We start from the raw sequence: 20,655 nt of genomic DNA on the forward strand, positions 1-20,655 counted from the left end.
TCCTCATTTCTGCTGCATCAATGGCACACCATTCATTGGGCCTGGCCAAAAGAGAATCTGGGTCGTGGGCGATGAACTGCTGGGCGTACAAATTTGTCTGCTCCACCATGTGATTGACAAAGCTGTCACTGAAAAAATAACTAAAAAAGTCAAATTCAGTGGCCGTGTCAATCCGGATTCCGGAGTCGCCAAAAAAACTCCGGAATCCGTGGCTGATAAGCCTCTGGGGGTCTCCAGACAGATTCACCGGAAGGGGGCTCCGGTACACATGTCTGGGGGGGTCGGACTCCTAGTACGAGTGGCATGGACACTCGTACTAGTGTCAGCCACTGGGCCACTTTCATGGGGGGTGAGTAACCTTGCCTGGCGTTATCTCCGCCGCCGTACAGGGGACTCATCATCAGTACTAGAAAATGAGGAGCATGAGGAAAAACACAGGAATGTCGGATCTTCCTCGTCCTCACTGGCAGATTCACAGTTGGAGGCAAGAAAAGCGCATGCCTCCGCCGCCGAAAATGCATGGCGAGCCATCGCCTTTTTTCTACGGTGGTGGTGGTAGGGGGGGGGGCTTGTGTGGGGGGGCGGTGAAGTATGTAGTGTGTGTTTGGTGTGACTTTAGATATAACGGTGTGTGATTAGAAATCACACACCATTATATGGGGGGGGGGAAACGCTGCGGCCCAAAAAAAAGGGGGGGGGGGCAAATCGCAGCGCCCTGAAACCCTAAGGGCCTGGGTCACGCTAAAAAAAACTGTGGCGGACCCTTGAGGACCTATTAGGGGGTCGGGTATTTTTTTTGAACTTTCACCTTTCTTTTACTCCTACCTTTCCCTTTTCTGTATTCTGTCCCTGCTCTAAGGGGGATCTTACTCTCTGGCTCCTTTTTGCAGCTCTGATCGCTGACTGAACTCAGTTAGCCGGCAGAGCTGTGAGAAGAGGTGGTTAACTCCTCTCCTGCCGGCTAATAGCAGCGATCCTGGGGGGGTGATGAAAACGCCACCTCCCCATAGATACAGGAGGTGATCACCGGAATCACGGCAAAACACCGGTGTGAATTCACAAGCGATTTGTGGCGATTGCTGACATGGTGACCCAATACCCCCCAGCCCCCCCGCCCTGGCACGCACCACAACCACCACCCCCCCCCCGAGCATTTGCGCGAGGTGACTGCAGATATCAGCAGTCATCCCAATCTGGTCCCCGCCCGGCAGGGACCGAAGTTCCCACGGACATACGCGTACGTCCTTGGTCCTTAACTACCAGGGAGCTTAGACGTACGCGAACGTCCATGGTCCTTAAGGGGTTAAGGACAAAGCCCATTTTCATCCTTAAGGACCAGAGCATTTTTTTGCACATCTGACCACTGTCAATTTAAGCATTAATAACTCTGGGATGCTTTTACTTATGAATTTGATTCAGAGACAGTTTTTTTCGTGACATTTTCTACTTTAACATAGTGGTAAATTGTCGTCGATACTTGCATCATTTCTTGGTGAAAAATTCCAAAATTTCATGAAAAATTTGAAAATTTAGCATTTTTCTAACTTTGAAGCTCTCTGCTTGTACAGAAAATAGAAATACCAAAAATATATACATTGACATTCACATATACAATATGTCTACTTTAAGTTGGCATTATAAAATTGACATGTTTTTACTTTTGGAAGACATCAGAGGGCTTCAAAGTTTAGAAGCAATTTTTCAATTTTTCTCAACATTTTCAAAATCTGAATTTTCAGGGGCCAGTTCAGTTTTGAAGTGGATTTGAAGGGCCTTCATATTTTAAATACCCCATAAATGACACCATTATAGAAACTGCACCCCTCAAAGTATTCAAAATTACACTCAGAAAGTTTGTTAACCCTTTAGGTGTTTCACAGGAATAGCAGCAAAGTGAAGGAGAAAATTCTAAATTTTCATTTTTTACACTCACATGATCTTGTAGACCCATTTTCTGAATTTTTACAAGTGGTAAAAGGAGAAAAAGCCCCCCAAAATGAAAGCAAATTTTGGGGGGCATGTCACATTTAGGAAGACCCTATGGTGCCAGAACAGCACAAAATACCCCACATGGCATAATATTTTGGAAACTATACCCCTCAAGGTACGTAACAAGGGGTACAGTGAGCCTTAACACCCCACAGTTGTTAGACGTGAAAATGAAAAAAAAAAATGTTTTCACTAAAATGCTGGTGTTACCAATTTTTTTTATTTTCACAAGGGGTAATAGGAGAAAAAGAGTATGGAAATACCCCATATGTGGATGTAAAGTGCTCTGCGGGCACACTACAGGGTTCAGAAGAGAAGGAGCGCCATTGCGCTTTTGGAGAGAGAATTTGTTTGGAATGGAAGTTGGGGGCTGTGTGTGTTCACAAAGCCCCCATGCTGCCAGAACAGAGGACAAATCGCCCCCCCCCCCCTATTTCGGAAACTAAACCCCTCACGGAAAACGTAAAAAGGGGTGCAGTGAGCATTTACACCCCACTGGCGTTTGACAGATCTTTGGAACAGTGGGCTGTGCAAATGAAAAATGGAATTTTTCATTTTACTAGACCAATGTTCAAAAAATCTGTCAGACACCGGTGGGGTGTAAATGCTCACTACACCCCTTGTTATGTTCCGTGAGGGGTGTAGTTTCCAAAATGGGGTCACATGTGGGGGGGTCCACTGTTATTGCACCATGGGGGCTTTGACTACACACATGGCCTTCAATTCCAGCCAAATTCTCTCTCCAAAAACCCAATGGCGCTCCTTCTCTTCTGAGCCCTGTAGTTCACCGCAAGAGAACTTTATATCCTGATATGGGGTATTTCCTTACTGAGAAGAAATGGGGTTAAACATTTTGGGGGGCTTTTTCTCCTATTACCCCTTGTGAAAATAAAAAAAATTGGGGTAACACGAGCATTTTAGTGAAAAAAAAATTGAAATCTTTTTTTTTTTTTGCCTTTACGTCAGAACCGCTGTAAAATGTTGTGCGCCCACAGAGTATCTTACGTCCACATATGGGTGTATTTCCGTACTCCGAGGAGAAAATGCTTTACAGATTTTGGGGGTCTTTTTTTCCTTATACCTCTTGTGAAAATGAAAAGTATGGGGCAACCCCAGCATGCTGGTGTAGACCCCAACTTTTCCCATTTCATAAGGGGTAAAAGGAGAAAAAGCTCCCCACAATTTGTTAGACAATATCTCCCAAGTACGGAAATACCCCATATGTGGCCCTAAACTGTTGCCTTGGAATACGACAGGGCTCCAAAGTGAGGGAGCACCATGCGCATTTGAGGCCTAAATTAGGGATTTGCATAGGGGTGGACCCGGATGCAAGTGTCCGATACAAATATATTATACGCCAGTGATTCCCAAACAGGGTAACTTCAGAATTGCAAAATTCCCAGCATGATTGGACAGTAAATGGCTGCCCGGCAATACTAGGAGTTTTTCTTTCGCAACAGCTGGAGACTCCGTTTTGGAAACTGTGTCGTACCAGTCGTTTTTTTATGGGGGGGTAACTGTGTAGGGGTATATGTAGTGCTTTAATTTTTATTTAATGTAGTGTAGTGTTTTTAGGGTACATTCACATGGGCGGCGGTTTACGCGAGTTTCCGGCTTGGAGTTTGAGCTGCGGTGGAAAATCTGCAGTAAGCAAGAGGGACAGAGCGCCGGCACATACAGAACTAAGCAGCCAATGGTACGTGTAGCGACACACAGGACGGAACTCATGTGTAGCCTGTAGCGGAGGTGCGTAGCAGAGGAGAAAGCACAATGCGGGAACAAAGAACAAGCAGAGGCCACTCTCACCATTCAGGTCTTTATTGCAATCCAGTCATGCTAGCGGTGGTTATAGGTGGGGGAGCAGGGTGGAGGGCGGGGGCGCGGAACAAGCTGTTTCGTGCGTCTGAGCGCACTTCCTCTAGCCGGAATGACGTCTGCTGGCGTCGCTCTCCTATACATAGGGGCGGCATCAGACAGTCACCTAGCAACCTGGTTAGCATCAAACTCGTGTGACCGCGTCTGCGGTCACATGACTGGTGCATAACAATAACACACAGGATAACGAGTGAAAGAGATCTACAGTGCTAATTACAATAAGGTGAGAACAGAACAGGTAATGAACAAGGAAAATAATAACAAAAATTAACCGAACTTGTTCCGGTCATTAAGACCAGCATTACCAGTGGCATTAAGCCGTACTATCCAACGAGCCTCTCGCTGAAGGAGGAGTGTCCCCCGATCTCCTCCATTCTTGAGTGGTGGGATTCTCTCTAAACCCAAAAATGTAAAGATCGTCATGGCTACCATTGTGTATCTGATTCATGTGGGCAATAGGGGCTCCAATCCTGGTTCGGATGGAGCGAATATACTCCCGAAACCGCACCTGGAGCTGCCTAATGGTCTTGCCCACATAGAATCGACCACAAGGGCAAGCTAAGGCGCATACTACAAAAGTTGACCAGCAAGTTATCAATTCGTTGATCCGATGATGCCATCCTCCTAATGTTAGGGTATTGCCTGTATGCCTGTGTCTGCAATGAGGACAAGTCCTGCAAGGGTAATTACCTTTTAGGGGGTTTTTAGTTAACCAATTTTTCTCTGGGTGGTGTTGGTCACCGGTACTTTGTAATTTCTTTAATTTTTCTCCTATTGTAACGTTTTTTTCTGTAAGTAATTAAAGGAGGGTGCTGGACAAGATCATGTAGGTCCAGGTCAGATTCCAAGATGAACCAATTGCAGTGTATGGCACTGGCCACCTGTTGGTTCCTGTTGGAATTCGCCAGGGAAAAACAAAAACGTTTTGGGGACCTGGTGCGTCTATTCTTACCGGTCAAGAGGTCAGATCTCTCTGTGCTTCTGACCTGTTGGAGACTAGTCTCAATGATGTTCTCTGGATATTGCCGCGCCAATAGGCGTTTCTTAAGATCTTGGGCTTGACACTCAAAAACCTTCTCTTCGCTATTGATTCTGCATAGCCGAAGGAATTGGGACTATGGAATGCTCTTCTTCACGTGCAGGGTATCCCCTACTGCTTTGAGTTTGACATCTAAAAAGTCGAGCTCATGACCCCCAAACACTGCGAACAGCATGTTTTCAGTGTTAGATTGATTCAGGTAGTCAACAAACCGAAAAAACTCGTCCTCAGAGGAGTCCCAAACTACGAGTATGTCATCCACATAACGGAGGAAGGTCTTGATATGCTTGCAGAAGGGATTGGTGGGGGAATAGACATATTTACATTCAAAGACGGCGAGGAACAAATTGGCATAAGTGCAGGAGACCGGCGTGCCCATGGCTGTGCCGGGCTCCTGCCTATACCAGTCCTCGCAGTCTTTGAACTCATTATGGGTCAAGATGAATGTAAGGCCTCAAAGACAAAGGACACGAATTGGTCTGTCTTGTCTGATTCAGACAAGAACTCACGGACAACCTGCACACCCGCATCGTGGGGGATGCGGGTGTACAGGCTCTCAACTCACATTCTGCTGTATCCTGCCTCTGGCAGTGAAGACCCTGCTGCCACCACCTGGAGCCTCGGTCGCCGACCCTTCTTCCAGGGACCACCACCGCTTCTTCCAGGTAGCCTCGCCTGCCCCAATGGACAGGTAAGGGACCCCGAACTGCCATATTCGCTGCCCAGCAGGCTCCTTGATTGATCAGTCACCCGGACTTACACCCTATGTCCTTAAGTGGTTAAGTCAGGTAAGTTACTTTTGCATGAGGGGGTTTCAGCCAAGCAAGCCACTGTGATAACAATTGTGTCAGTCAGGTAAGCTCTTGGGGTGGACACATCAGTTACATTTACCATAAAATTAGCAGCTGAACGTCAAGAAGCCTATATACTGGTTGCACTAGGACCCTTAGTCCCCAAAAAAGATGTGTGGTGTTTTTGCAGAGTAATCCCAGGTCAAAGGCCCAGAAAACAGACTTGGCCAGAAGCAAGGTTACGCAGAACCCAGGAATAGGCAAAATCAGTATCAAGAGGCAAGACAGGTAGATTCAGGACTGGAACCAGGAGTGTTCTGTGCAGTGCTTAAAGAAGCAGTTTGTATTGAATGGCATCTGGTTGTCATGGTATTAGAATGTCCATCACAGGCGCATCCATTGGTGCAAACCTGTTGCCTAGCAATGTGACACACCCACTGAGACGATAGAGAAAGACAGCGCTTGGCAGTAAGGAAACAACTGTTCACAAATCATGTAGGACTCCTTTAGGCTATGTTTACACTGCCGGCTGTCTCCGGCAGTGTGAAGCCTGTTATTTTAGGATCAAGAAAAGCCGGAGAAAAAAATAGTGCTTGCACCGTCTTTTTCTCCTCTTTTTCTCTCCAAAAATAACGGCTGCTATTGAATACAATGGGTTCCATCGGGACCCATTATTTGCCGGTATGCTCTGGCAAAATGCAAAAAATATAAAAAAAGATGGAGTTTGACAGCCGAATTTGCCGGAGCATACCGGCAGTGTGAAAGAGGCCTTAGCCTGCACCCTCTGCACCATTGTAAATGTGCTTATAGATAAAGTAACATAATAAAAAATACAAAACTGGTTCTGGCCAAGAGCAGACCAATTGTTTTATATTTATTACAGTTTGATTTGAGCATGCTTTACACTGAATTTATGATTGACATACTTCATTATTTGAATTAATAGATTATACAGTAAATGAGTATATAACACTGCTTTATAAGAATCTACTGTCAGTTTTATAGGCCTTAAACTGCCATTCATCACTAATTTTAGACAATCTTGAATTGATAAACTGACTAAACAAATTTTAAATATAACTTTTTAATAAAGCTTCTAAGACAATTTTGCCAAGGGCACTTTGTGATAAAATCTACATATCATATATCTTCACTATATAAATAGTTGCAGGGTTTGCATTTTCATTATTTCTGCGAGTGGGTGAAAGAAATTATTATTGATATAGTGAAACGTTCCCATGTTTGACACTGTTCCCATGTGACATAATAACCAAGATCTCTTCTGAGTATGTCCATTAAGACATCTATATGGCCTAGTCTCATTCTGTCCACTCTCACTATGTCAACTTGTCATTGATAATTCATATATAAAAAGTTAGTTAAATGGTTTAATTTAAAATTGAATAGCAGCTTACATATAGTTATTTTCGGAGAAAGCTTATCAGACCTGTATCGAGCACACCACATATAATCATAAAGAGAAAAGTTCACTGGATTATCTATTAGAAACAGACAGAAACAATTGAGAAAAACATGGTGGTTTCTGGTTTCTTCTAAGCAAAAAAAAATCTAAAAATGCACTCTAAACACCAATGTGCCTACAGCATGTAAAGATTCATAAATAAAGTCAGTTTGGATATGACCTCAAGGGAAAAAAAACATTCTAAAAACAACTCCAGAAGCAGTTAAAGTATGACCAGGCATTTGTCATGGGGATGTATGAAGTCATGAGTTTCAGACTTTGGTAAAGCCGTAGTCAAACTATACTGATGTGTGTCATTAGATGTCATCTCTAAGTCAGTGGAGAGGCCAGGCAATACTGGACATAAACCCTTGATCATTAAAAAGCAGTGGGGTAAAAAAAAAAAAAAAAGAGGCAAGGGGAACAGAGGCTAGGGGAGCATTTCTTAAATAGCCAATATCACCAAAACTATATTTTTAAAAACAATAGAGCCATAGAAAATAAGTTTATCTCTAATACTATTTCATTTTTTTCCCACAGTTTCCCTTAGAACACTGCTCCTATAAAAGTGGCCACTAGAGGTCCTCATAAAATATCCCACACCTGTTACTATGGTCTTTCCAATTTTAGCAACATCAGCGTCTCAGTCGGAATATAGGAAGTGAAGGGCAGGCTTTACAAGCCTGTGTGCACTCCCTGTGTAAAAATTTCCTAACACAGAGAGCTGGGGAGAGCTGGCAGTGTGTGAGCTGCTGTGATTGGCTGAGAGGAGGCCACACACCCTCAGCTCAGGGACACACAGTGAGGGAGGAAGTTTAGTCATGTACAGTAAGGGCAAGAGAGGGACAGCCCCCTGCCTGTGAGAAGATGAAAATTCAGTGTGATCTGATATAAGCTGATTTTAAAAGAAATACAGAAGCTAGACACATAAACGTTATATGTGCTTGATCAGGATGAGGTACCGAGTAACATATAACTTTTTTTTTTTTTCTGTGATATGATAGGTACGCTTTAAAAAAATACCCCCAATGTTGGGTTTTTCCAACTTTCTGGTGTAAATTATTAATATAAATATTAATATTATAGCATCAAGAGTGAATTTTCTATTTGTGAAGGTAGCTGGAAACAGTTATTTCACCACTATTGAGCTTTAGACAAAGATGTACTAATGAAAAATAAAGTTGAAAGCCAAAGACTCTGATCGTCCAGGCAGTTTCTCAATATAGTTTTTTTTACAGCAGGATGACAGAAGCAAGTTTTCCAGGCTCAGCTGTTGGAATGAACTCTGGGGAAGTCATAGTTATAACTTATCTTAGCAAATGATGCACAATGTGACCAAGCAACAGCTTAAAAGTAATAGAGTCAGTGAGGCATGCACTCTTAAAATTGAACTCGCTGCCAGCGAGCTGAAGGATTACTTTCAAGGTCTAAACAATTTAAAGTCATTTAAAAGAACTATGCAGGAACATGGTCCACCAACTATTTGGTCTTCCCGGTACTTGACGCTTCTGTGTAAAGCAAACTATTGTGATAAATCACAATATCCGAGTGTAATAAATTCCAGATAAATTAAATGATTTGCCTGTTTTGTTACTTAACAAAAAAAATAAAAGTGTGTCTAGAAAACTATATTCTGATGAAAAGGTATTGGCTTGTTTAAAAGATCAAGAAAAATTGTTTGACATTAGAACTTGTTTCATACTATTCAATCCAGTGTAAAACTTACAAATTTTTTTCAGTATGCTTTAGATAAATGTTTATTGTTAGAAGAAAGAAGAAACTATTTAAAATTGAGGTTCTGCAAGAATAAAACAGGATCCCAGACTCAAATAAGAAATTAAAACTGTCACCTTTAAAGAGATCTTAGAGACATGTCAAAATTTTTTGATCGGTCAAGGTCTGGGTGTTAAAGGACAAGTATCATGTAAAAAACAAACGTATCCCCTATCCGAAGGGATACCTCCTTTCAGTTTTCATGTAATTATTTGATATTTGAGCAACCAGTGATTTCGCCTTGGATGTCCCGATCAGCTCTGATGAGCTACCGGCACCTATAGATCCCACATTTAGACGACACAATCAACTTTGAAAGCGGCATCTAAAGGGTTAATGGAGGGCATCGGCCCAAATGGCGATGTCCAGCATTAACAGTGGGTCCTGGCTGCTGATAGCAACCAGGACCCAACGGGTATGAAGCGTGCTCAGCTCGTGAGCATGCTTCAAAACCAGGTAACAGGACCAGGGTGTACAGGTACGCCATTGGTCCTTAAGAGGTAAAAGAAAGAGAACAGCTACATGAGATCAATTTCAACAACTGGCCTGTGTAAATGGTCCTTTCAATAAGAGCCGATTGGCTTGTATATAGTAGATCACCGATTGTAAGGGGCAATGATCTGTCCATGTTAAAGGACCTCTGCAAAAGAGGAATGTTTAACCTATCTCCAAGCCAAATATAAAGTATCACGTCCCATATCTTTTTCCAAGTTCATTGTAAGGTCCCTTTTGTGATATGAAAGACACTATGCTCCAGTTTTATTCTTGCTGTGTTAAGTCACACTGACCCAGTTTTTCCCACTGCATTTGTTTGCTTCCCTATAGCAAAAAGTGTACAAGCCAACTATTGGCCTAATTTGACTTGTGCGGACAGTCACTGAGGTCAGTGACTGGCTGCAGCAAATGCTCACTGCTCAATGGTGTAATGACAAGTCATCAGGATAATACTCAAAAGTACAGCGTATTTTGTTATTTTATGTTAATATGTTATGTTATTAATGATTTTTACACAGTTCAAACAACCCAAGCCCAACCCAAGATGGGGTTAGTAAAAAAGATAAAATGAATGCCTCTTGAAAAACATATTATAGAAAACATTAATGTATTTATTTTTGCGCTATGGCTTGCAATGTGAAACAGAATAGGGTCGACAAATAGAAGGCCTCTATTTACAAAACGTATTTTCCTTTATGTTTAGTGTAAGACCCAGGAAAGTGCCTGAAACATTTACTTAATGTATTAATTGTACCCCATTGACCTGATGCTTCCCAAAAGAGTATCCTTTAGTCATTTGTCAGGAAGGATGCATTAGCACACCATTTTAAACTGTGTAATACAGTAGTTTGCAATAGAGAGACATGTAATAGAAAACTGCATTAACACAATATACATTTTATTATAATGGGAACTCATGGGAGATGTAGGAGAGTGTATGCCATGTATACACTAGCTCATATCAGAGGCTTCTGGCGGAACTATGCTTTAGTGGCAGTACCGAATGTATATATCCTACATACACTGCTAATGTCTCTAGTTCTTTTGTTTTGTTTCCTAACATTAACCAACATATTATTAGCTGAAATAGTGCCACAGCAACATCTTTTTTGAGCTTGTGTGTTCAAAGTGCAGATTTAAAAATTTACTATTTAAAATATAGATTAAAACAGACATGGTATAAGAAAACATATACAGTACAAAACACACATCATTTCCCATCTATCAATATCTCCGAAAGTCAGAAGTACTCTGTTTATAGGCAAATAAAAAGGAAACAAAGAAATTATGAATTTATGAAATGGCAAAAGCAAAATGCAGTAACAAAAACAATTGCCAATGGCGAAACCTTTTCCTTCATATCTAATAATGCTGTATCAAGTGAGAAAATAGTCATCTGTTTGCCAAATCTGTGAGTATGGCGAGGCAGAGTGAATGATCAGGAATGTGTGGGTATCAATCATTTCTGGCATTTAGGAGAAGGGAAAAAGACCCGAAGATATTGATTTCATTAAATAATATATTTACACTCATCTTCTGAGATCAATATAATGTTTACAATTGTGCTAAAATATTAGCTAAACCTGGATTCGCCTTTACCTCATGACAAAAATCAATTTATGAATAATCTTACAATCTTAATTTGAAAAAGTCTTCTCTCTGAAAAGTTGGCCATAATCCACAGTGTTCTCACTTCACGTAAAAATATTCTTATAAATATTAGCTGTGCTGTATAATGTTAGAGTGATCGTCATATTAAAGGGGTACTCAGGCCAAAGGATAGGGGATAAGATGTCTGATTGCGGGGATCCCGAACATCTCTTTGTGCAGCTGCCACAGGTGGGTGTCTGCATGAGAGATTGCGGGGGTCCCCAGCGGCGGGGACAATCAGACATCTTATCCCCTATCCTTTGGATAGGAGATAATGTGTCTAAGGGCAGAAGTACCCCTTTAATAGGACATTCCATAAACTGTTTAAAATGCATCAATATGAGCACATATTTATGTCGGTGCTACCATAATAACATAGATCACACAGTATAATTCTGTGCACACAATGCTGCAGCAATCACTGGTCTTAAAGGGGTTTTCTCATTTAATACTTTTTTCTTTTTAAAAAACACTCCCCAGAATGCCAGCATTGAAAAAATAAACCTACTGCCACTCCCCCAGTGCCACTTTCTTACTGCTTCCAAGGGTCAACACATAACACTGTTGTATTTTTAAAAGGTTTATTTAGGGATAATTATAAAAAATGATATATGGATGGAGGTACAAACAGAAAAGAAAACATACTCTCCCTCCTCTGATCACCTGTTCATACACCTCCTGGTCCCTGCATCTTACCTGTTCCTATGACATGTTCTAGCCACAGGAAATGCCCCACTCAGCAAATCACTGAGTGAAGGTAGGACATCACTGCAGCCCCATGAACACGGAAGAAGAAATAATGAGCAGGGACAAAGAGCTGTCTGATAAGCAGTTGCGAGAGATTGGGTGAGGTGAGTATCAATATTTTTTTAGCCCATTTGGCGTTTAAATGCATCACAGCATTTTGTTTAAGATATTTTTATTTTGTCTTTTTTCTTTAAGTACATTCTGAGGGTATGTTCAAACACAGAAAAAAAATCGGCTGTATTTTATTTACAAACGTATTTTCAGCCAGGAAAAAAAAAATTATGATTTTTTTTTTTTGTGTGGCTGTTTACAGATGAAAATGCAACTGACCATTGTTTCCTATGTGTGAACATACCCTTTGTAAAATGTCCAGGATCTGAGTTTTAACCAATCATAGCAGTTAGTGCTGGAAACCAGCTGTCAATCCAAGCCACCCTTAAGTAGGTGACTGTGTCATGATGCTGGAAAGGAAGCATTATCCCCGACCTACATGACAATACGGGAAGTTGGTAACATTACTTGCTATTATAAATATAGGTCAGTGATCGCCTTGACCCCTGCTAGAACTGACCACTGCGGTAAAACATGGCTAGATTGGTTGTCCTTCAAAGCTCCTTTCGGATATCGCACCCTCTCTGACTCTAAAACCCAAGTGACCCCTGGATTGCCCGCTCCTGCCCATGATTCCCATTAATCCCCCCATTCCCTTACTTATTCCCCTATTCCCTTTTCACTCTCTTTGTCTTGTTCATATGTCCTGTCTGTCTGTCTCATTGTCTTAGGACAACTAGCGCCCTTTTTAATTATTTGTTGCTCATTCCTTTTCAGTTAATCAGGATGTGCTTTATTATATTGTTGTTGCATCAGTTTATCATGAATTTCATTCTACCTACAAGGCTCCACCTTGGTCCCTCCATTAATGACCTTTGATTGGTTTACTTCTATGTTCTTTCTGCATTTTGTGCTCATCGCAAATAAAAATTATTTGTGGTTTGGACCTTTGTCCATCTGGCATATTTGGTGTCCATTTCACCCTTATTGTTTGTTTATTCTTGTTCTTTTATTAAAATAAAAACTATTAATGGGAAAATAATCTTTTCAAGCTGTGACCAATTGTTTTAATTTGTTTTGTGGTTATAATGCTTTCTTTTAAAGTTGAGTAATACCCAATATGAAACCTGTTATTGTTCCAACAAAGACTGTCTCACAGCTGTCTGTCTCCCACTTCACTAAATAACTACCGTATATACTCGAGTATAAGCTGACCCGAATATAAGCCGAGGCCCCTAACTTCACCCCAAAAACCCAGGAAAAGTTATTGACTGGACTATAAGCCTAGGGTGGGAAATACATCATCCCCCCTGTCATCATCCAGACCCCCGTCATTAACACCCTCATCATCAACACCGCCTGTCATCATCCCCCCCTCTGTCATCATCCCACCCCCCCCTTCATCATCACTGCCTGTCATCATCCCCACCCCCCCTTCATCATCACTGCCTGTCATCATCCCCCCCATCATCATCCCACCCCCCATTCAACATCACTGCCTGTCATCATCCCGCCCCCCCTTCATCATCACCGCCTGTCATCATCCCCTTATCATCCCACCCTCCCTTCATCATCATCCCCTTATCATCCCACACCCCCCCTTCATCATCCCCTTGTCATCATCACACCCCCCCTTCATCATCACCACATGTCATTAGCCCCCCCCCCCCCACCCCTTCATCATCACCGCTTGTCAATGTCTGATACAGTGGTCTTCAACCTGCGGACCTCCAGATGTTTCAAAACTACAACTCCCAGCAAGCCCGGGCAGCCATCGGGAGTTGTAGTTTTCAAACATCTGGAGGTCCGCAGGTTGAAGACCACTGCGGCCTTCGACATCATCCAGCCTCCCCCTCTCACCTGTGCTGCAGGGACAGTCCGGTGCGGAGGGATAGTCGTTCCGGGCTGTCCATTTTCATCGGGGGGGCCTCTTCTCCGCGCCCGGAATAGAGACGTTGCCTTGACAACGACGCACAGGGACGTTACTCATGAACGTCCCTGTGCGTCGTCGTCAAGGCAACGTGACTATTCCAGGGCCGGGCCCTAAGCACGGAGAAGAGGCCCCCCCGGTGAAGATGGACAGCCCGGAATGACTTTCCCTCCGCACTGGACTGTCTCTGCAGCACAGATGGCCCGGACCAGTGCACCGTAATGTCCCGCCGAGCAGAGGTGAGTACAGAACTAAAGGGGGTGAGGGGGGGGGGGGGGGCTGGATGATGTCGAAGGCCGCAGTGGTCTTCAACCTGCGGACCTCCAGATGTTTCAAAACTTCAACTCCCAGCAAGCCAGGACAGCCGATGGCTGCCCGATGTTGCTGGGAGTTGTAGTTTTGAAACATCTGGAGGTCCGCAGGTTGAAGACCACTGAGGGCGGAGAGTTCACTTGAGTATAAGCCGAGGGTGGTGTATTCAGCACGAAAAATCATGCTGAAAAACTCTGCAAAATTTTCATACTGGGCAACTAAATGCCAGGTATACTGTAATCCAGCTGTCTTATTAACAGTTGTAATTTACTCATGGCTATAAAGGAATATAGAAATTCTATTTTTTTTTACTTAGGATGGTGAGGATATAGTAACAAATAAAAATTCCAAAAAATGTCTCTGATAGCTATTGATACAAATGTGTTTACAAATTGCATCTTTTGTTGATCCTCTTTTAGCCTTCCCAGGAATTAATTCTGATAATGGAATATAAATTATTATGCCAGACAAAAGTCATCTCACCTTATCGTACGTCAAAATTGTTCCCACAAAATGCTGCCCTTAGGGAAGCTTATTACGGTGACAGATCTATTTTAAATTTAATGCTGATGTAATTGTAATAATAATAAATATTTACAGCCCAATTGATTTCAAGTTTATGATTTTCTGATGACCTATGCAATAGCAGTTATAGCCACTGTTCATCAGCATTCTGATTAATTTTTATTCAATTTGTTAAAAACCAAAATGTGATGTTAAAGAAAGTCTGAAGACGAAAATAATATATTTTAATAAACCTGAACAGTTAAATCAAATGTAAGCATACAGTATACACATTAAAGCAGTTTAAGATTAATAATTGCAAATTAATAAAATAAAATAAATCACCTACCTAAAAGGTGAAAAAAGAAATGACAATGTGGTTTGTTTTTTCTGTGCCATTTTCACCTGAAAAAAAAAAAATAAAAAAAATTTTATCATCAGGTACACAGTTTATAATAAAAAATTGTAAAAAATGTAATCGCTTTTATACTTTTCCCTCATTAAATTAGATTTGGTTCAGGTAGTGAAATGAAGGTAACCGATGTGCGCCTGTGTTGGAATTTAAAAGACAGTGGAATGGAAATGCCGCCCTACATGTAGAGATGTCTTTTTATTGTGACCTTTAATAAAAGTAAACATTTTAGCTCATTGTGTATATATTTGTGGCCTCATTGGTAGATTTAAGTGGATTGATCTACATGTAGAGATGCTGATTTAAGAAAAAGCAGCAGTGGTCTCTTAATTGTCTCTTAATTATCATCTAATTACATAATATACATTAGTCATAAGCCCTTCCCGACCCATGACGTACATGTACATATTGAGATGGGCTCTTTTGTACAGAGCAGACTCGGGAGTCCAGTCCACCCCATAATCGAAAGATACCCGGCTGCTATCAGCAGAAGACATCTGCTGGTAATGACAGACAACGGATATTAATCAAACATTTGAATGGTATTTACACATTAAATGCTGGTCATCCCTGGTGTCTAGTGGCCCCATCGCACCCCCTAGTGTCTACAATAAACAAATCTTAGAGAGAGGTCTTTCTGCACTTTTTAATCTCAAAAAATCTCTATCTGGTATCCTTAAAGGGTACCTCTCATCAAAAAAACTTTTGATATATTATAGATTAATGTATGCAGAATAACTTCACAATTGCATGTTATAAAAAATATGCTTCTTTCTATTTCATTTTCCACTTTGAAGAAATGACCACTAGGGGTCTCACTACCAGTCCTGGCAGCAAGCATTTCAGACTCATGCTGGAGTCCTAAACACTACGAGCTGCCAGTCTGCTTTGTTCACAAAGGAGAACACTCAGAGCTGCCAGCCTGCTTTGTTCACAGCCTGTTTGGCTGTGAACAAAGCAGGCTGGCAGCTCTGAGTGTTTAGGACTCCAGAATGAGTCAGAAATGCTTGCTGACAGGACTGATCGGGAAAAATACAATAGAAAGAAGCATATTTTTCATTAACATGCTATTGGAGAGTTATTCAACATTCATTAATCTAAAATATATCAAAAGTTTATTTGATGAGAGGTACCCTTTAAGAACGATGACTGGTAAAAACAAACCATCATTTTCTTATGTGAAAACTGTTTCCTTGCCCTACTATAGTTTAATCCAAAGATCCCCACAAGGGGATGGGACCAAGGCATTTCAGTGGCTTTTAATTCACTCTTAATTCACTCTATATGTGTTCCTGCGAATGAGTCTGAACCAGGGGGAGAGGAGCATCTTCACAGTACTGTACAGTATGACAGGAGAAAAGGGGAACACAACAGAACAAACTCTCATTCTGCCAATAAAAAGAATGTTTTCCCCGCAGCCTTCTCCTATTGGCTGTGAGTATAGTAGCCACCTATTGGAGAAGGGAGACTGCATGAGAGGTTAGTAAGTGTGTCTGAGACTTAGAGTGTTAGTAGAATTACATGTGAATATGGATTTCATTGTACAAATATTCAGGAAATTTTTGCTTTTGCTTTAAAACAGCTATCTTTGATAAAACCTATTACATTACCATCCAAAAACAAGGGAACATTCCATAGGCATAACAACCCCTACTATAAGAACAGAAAATATGTTACACCAAACTGCGTCATTAAAATCTTTGTTTATTGAAAATATTTAAAACAAACATATATTAAAAATTACATAGTGCATGAAATGTGTCCGACAAGATATACATACCAGAAAATACAAGATATGAGGTGGTCAATATAGTGAACGTACACAAAATATATACAAGTGAGGTATAGGTAAAACACACTTATAAAAGGGTCAGCATATAGCAAACAGAAAAGGGGAGACAGAGAATTGTATACACTAATCCCTTAAACTATCCCAAGATATCACACTAGAATAGATAATAAAATACAATAAACATGCAGTAAACATGCAAGACCCACAAAGCATAAGTAATGGAAGTAAAGATACACCATACAGACCACTCCATAGACCCCTGACACGTGTTTCGCTGACGGCTTTATCCATGGATTTGATGGTAATCAATATGTTGACAATTTTCCTACTTTTATATTGGTGTCACTATATTGGATCTTGTCAGTTACAGTATGTTGACAATAAATATGGTGATAATATTCTCCTTGCATACTTTGTATACAGGTTTTGGTCAGTAACAGTATGACAATAATATTGCTCTTCGTATGCTGGTATTATTGGTCTCAGTATGCAGGTTTTGGTCAGTAACAGTATGATGGAATCATGCAAGGTGATAATATTCCTACCTTGTATACTGGTGTTATTGGTAATATTAGTCTCAGTATACAGGATTTGTGCAGCAACAGTATGATGATAATATGTATGAAGATATTATTGCCTCTTGTATACATGTAGTATGGGTCCCAGTATACAGGATTTAGTTAGAACAGTGTGGTGGTAACATGTATGGTGATAATATTTCTCCTTGTATAGGGTATTGGTAATATTGATCTCAGTACACAGAATTTGGTCAGTAACAGTATGGCGATAATGTGTGTGGTGATAATACTGCCTACGTGTAGTGCTGACGCGGGGGAAATGTGCAGGTTCCTGGCTTGTCAATCTGCCTAGTTTGTGATCCGGGGTATGTCACAGAGCCATGCTAGTCCTGCCCACACTTCCTGTATTTTGTCTCTGCACAGAGACACACAGGCAATAGCTGCACATACAAGACAGCATTTTTTTTTAACCAATGTATATTACAAATATACATATGTTCTTATCTACATTATGTTAAAAGTTTTTGCAAATGACAGGTACACTTTAATTTCTTAGTCCACTTGATAAGAATTTTAGACAAGCCACTCTAAAGAATAATTGCTTACCTTGAACTGCTCCAAAATCTGAAGAGCATTAGTAAGCATGCTCTCTGCTTTAAAGAGATTGCTGCTGTTAATATACTCCACAGGCAAAATTCCCTGCAAGCAATAACACATGAGAACAATGTGAGCTGAGTTCACTTCATTAATCACACTGCTTAGACAGTAAAACAACCAGCAAGATTCTCCAGTAGAATCAAATAAGCAAGAAAGACAAAAAGAAAGATCTAACACATCAAACGGACGCATCAGCTTTTCCAATGAAACCACATCTTATATAAATTAAGGTATCGTATGATGATAAATTCCTTTTATGAGAGAATTTACTAGGTTCCCAGAAGATTATATGGTATAATACGGTATATATATATATTAATTTTTTTTTGCATCTGTATCTCTACTTCATATAGGCAATCAGTAAACTAACTGTAGCATGTTTCCATTACATTAAATGGACACGGTCAGATACAAAAACTTTTGATATGTTGTACATCTTGGCAGAACATTAACCTTTCTAATAAACATCATAGGAAAATTGTATTTCCTTTGTATAGAAATCATGGCTTATAAAATCATGGCTTTGTCCAAGCTGAAGCACAGGCATAAACAAAGTACAGTGAGTGAGGGTGGGCTAGAACTCCTCTGTGCTCTCTCCTGTCTGATAGCACTCTGCTGTGCTCTCTCCTGTCTGATAATACTCCTCTGTGCTCTCTCCTGTCTGATAATACTCCTCTGTGCTCTCTCCTGTCTGATAATACTCCTCTGTGCTCTCTCCTGTCTGATAATACTCCTCTGTGCTCTCTCCTGTCTGATAATACTCCTCTGTGCTCTCTCCTGTCTGATAGCACTTCTCTGTGCTCTCTCCTGTCTGTTAGGACTCCTCTGTGCTCTCCCCTGTCTGATAGCACTCCTCTGTGCTATCTCCTGTCTGATAGCACCCCTCTGTGCTCTCTCCTGTCTGAAGGTACTCCTCTGTGCTCTCTCCTGTCTGATGGTATTCCTCTGTGCTCTGTCTGATAGTACTCCTCTGTACTCCTCCTTGCTCTCTCCTGTCTGATAGCACTCCTCTGTGTTCTCTCCTGTCCGACAGCACTGCTCTGTGCTCTCTCCTGTCCGATAGCACTCCTCTGTGCTCTCTCCTGTCTGATAGCACTCCTCTGTGCTCTATCCTGTCCGATAGCACTCCTCTGTGCTCTCTCCTGTCCGATAGCACTGCTCTGTGCTCTCTCCTGCCTGATAGGACAGACAGAAGAGAGCACAGAGGGGTGCTAGACCCCCCCCCCCTGGACTTTGTCCATGCCAGTGTTTCACCTTGGATAAAGCCTTTATTTTATAAGCCATGATTTCTATTCAAAAGTAATTAATTATTTTTTATGAATTATATTAGAAAGGTTAATGTTTTGCCAAGATGTACAACATATAAAAAGTTGTTGAATCTGACAGTGCCCATTAAACCTTCTAGTACTTTTTGGGGGCTGTATACTACAGAGGAAATTATTTATTTTTGGATTTCTCTTCTGTCACGACCACAGTGTTCTCTGCTGACCTCTGCTGTCCAATTTACGAACTGTCCAGAGCAGGAGAAAATCCCCATAGCAAACATATGCTGCTCTGGACAGTTTTTTTTTAAAATGGACAGCAGAGGTCAGCAGAGAGCACTGTAGTCGTGACAGAAGAGAAATCCAAAAAGAAAAGCATTTTCTCTGTCCACACTGCAAGATAATACACTTGGCACTGCCCACGTCTCCTAGACGGACACCTGAATTATACTTAGGATATTAGAGCACTATGATGCGGGGAGCTGTTGATGAGAGCATGGTTGGTGCTATCTGGGTACAAGTACATCAAACAATCCAAATAGTGAAGAGAGAAAGAAGCTTCCCCCTCTTTCTCTCTTCACTATTTGGATTATTTAAAAATGGTAACTACTGAGCTTACCTCTGAGTCTGTCTGTACCATTATGGTGCGCATACAACATATAAAGTCGGCAAAACCCACCACTGTCAGCAGGTTTAACCAACTGTATGAACTGTAAGGTAACCTCCTGACCCCCTACTGACAGACTATGTTAGTGGTGAGAAGGGTCGGGTGTGTATAATTTTTACTGCCCAAACCTTTTGTTTTTGAAGGGATAAGCCAGCACCAGCTTTTACCCTTACTCTTTTCCATAGAGGAAACATGAATGTTCGGCTGTGCTGAACATTCCTGGGTATGGGGAGATCAAGAGAGATAACTCTTGGTCAAATGAAAGTTCGGTCAACTGTTACTGAAAGTGTATGGCCACCTTAAATGATGCTATGCCATGTATGGCCACCTTTAATGACTTTTTAAGAGAACCCAAACAATCGTGTTTTTTTGTTTCTCTGTAATAAGAATAGCACTTCAGGCTATTCTTTTATTGGAGCCAAAACACCAGACCCACCAATGGAATACATTGCAATGTGACTGCAAGAGAAGCCATTAGAGAAATACAATTTTAAATTACTGTAATATTTTCTCAAAGAGTTCAGTGGTTGTGAAGCTGCTGTCTGCTATCTCATGGCACTAACTTCAATATAGGTCAAATTATTACAGACATTATTTTATCCCATGGAGCTGGATTTTATTACTCCTGACTGGAATTGATATATGTTACAATTTCACGTTGAGAAAGTGGATCTTTTATCTATACATATATATATATATATAAAACTCAACGTGTGTGTGTATGTATGT

At 41.2% G+C, this 20,655-nt stretch overlaps 1 protein-coding gene across 2 annotated transcripts in view; it reads right to left on the reverse strand.

Moving 5' to 3' along the window:
- PIGN (phosphatidylinositol glycan anchor biosynthesis class N) overlaps positions 1-20,655 on the reverse strand; it is a 282,876-nt gene that overhangs the window by 192,255 nt on the left and 69,966 nt on the right. For both annotated transcript variants that reach the window (XM_056520984.1, XM_056520985.1), the window contains exons 11-12: positions 17,947-18,039; positions 14,968-15,023 (exon numbers count right to left, since the gene is read on the reverse strand). In XM_056520984.1, coding sequence (XP_056376959.1) covers positions 14,968-15,023; positions 17,947-18,039 — 149 coding nt within the window. The remainder of the gene's footprint in view (positions 1-14,967; positions 15,024-17,946; positions 18,040-20,655) is intronic.

This window comes from Hyla sarda, chromosome 5 (genome assembly GCF_029499605.1).
Source record: "Hyla sarda isolate aHylSar1 chromosome 5, aHylSar1.hap1, whole genome shotgun sequence".
Lineage (NCBI taxonomy): Eukaryota > Metazoa > Chordata > Amphibia > Anura > Hylidae > Hyla > Hyla sarda.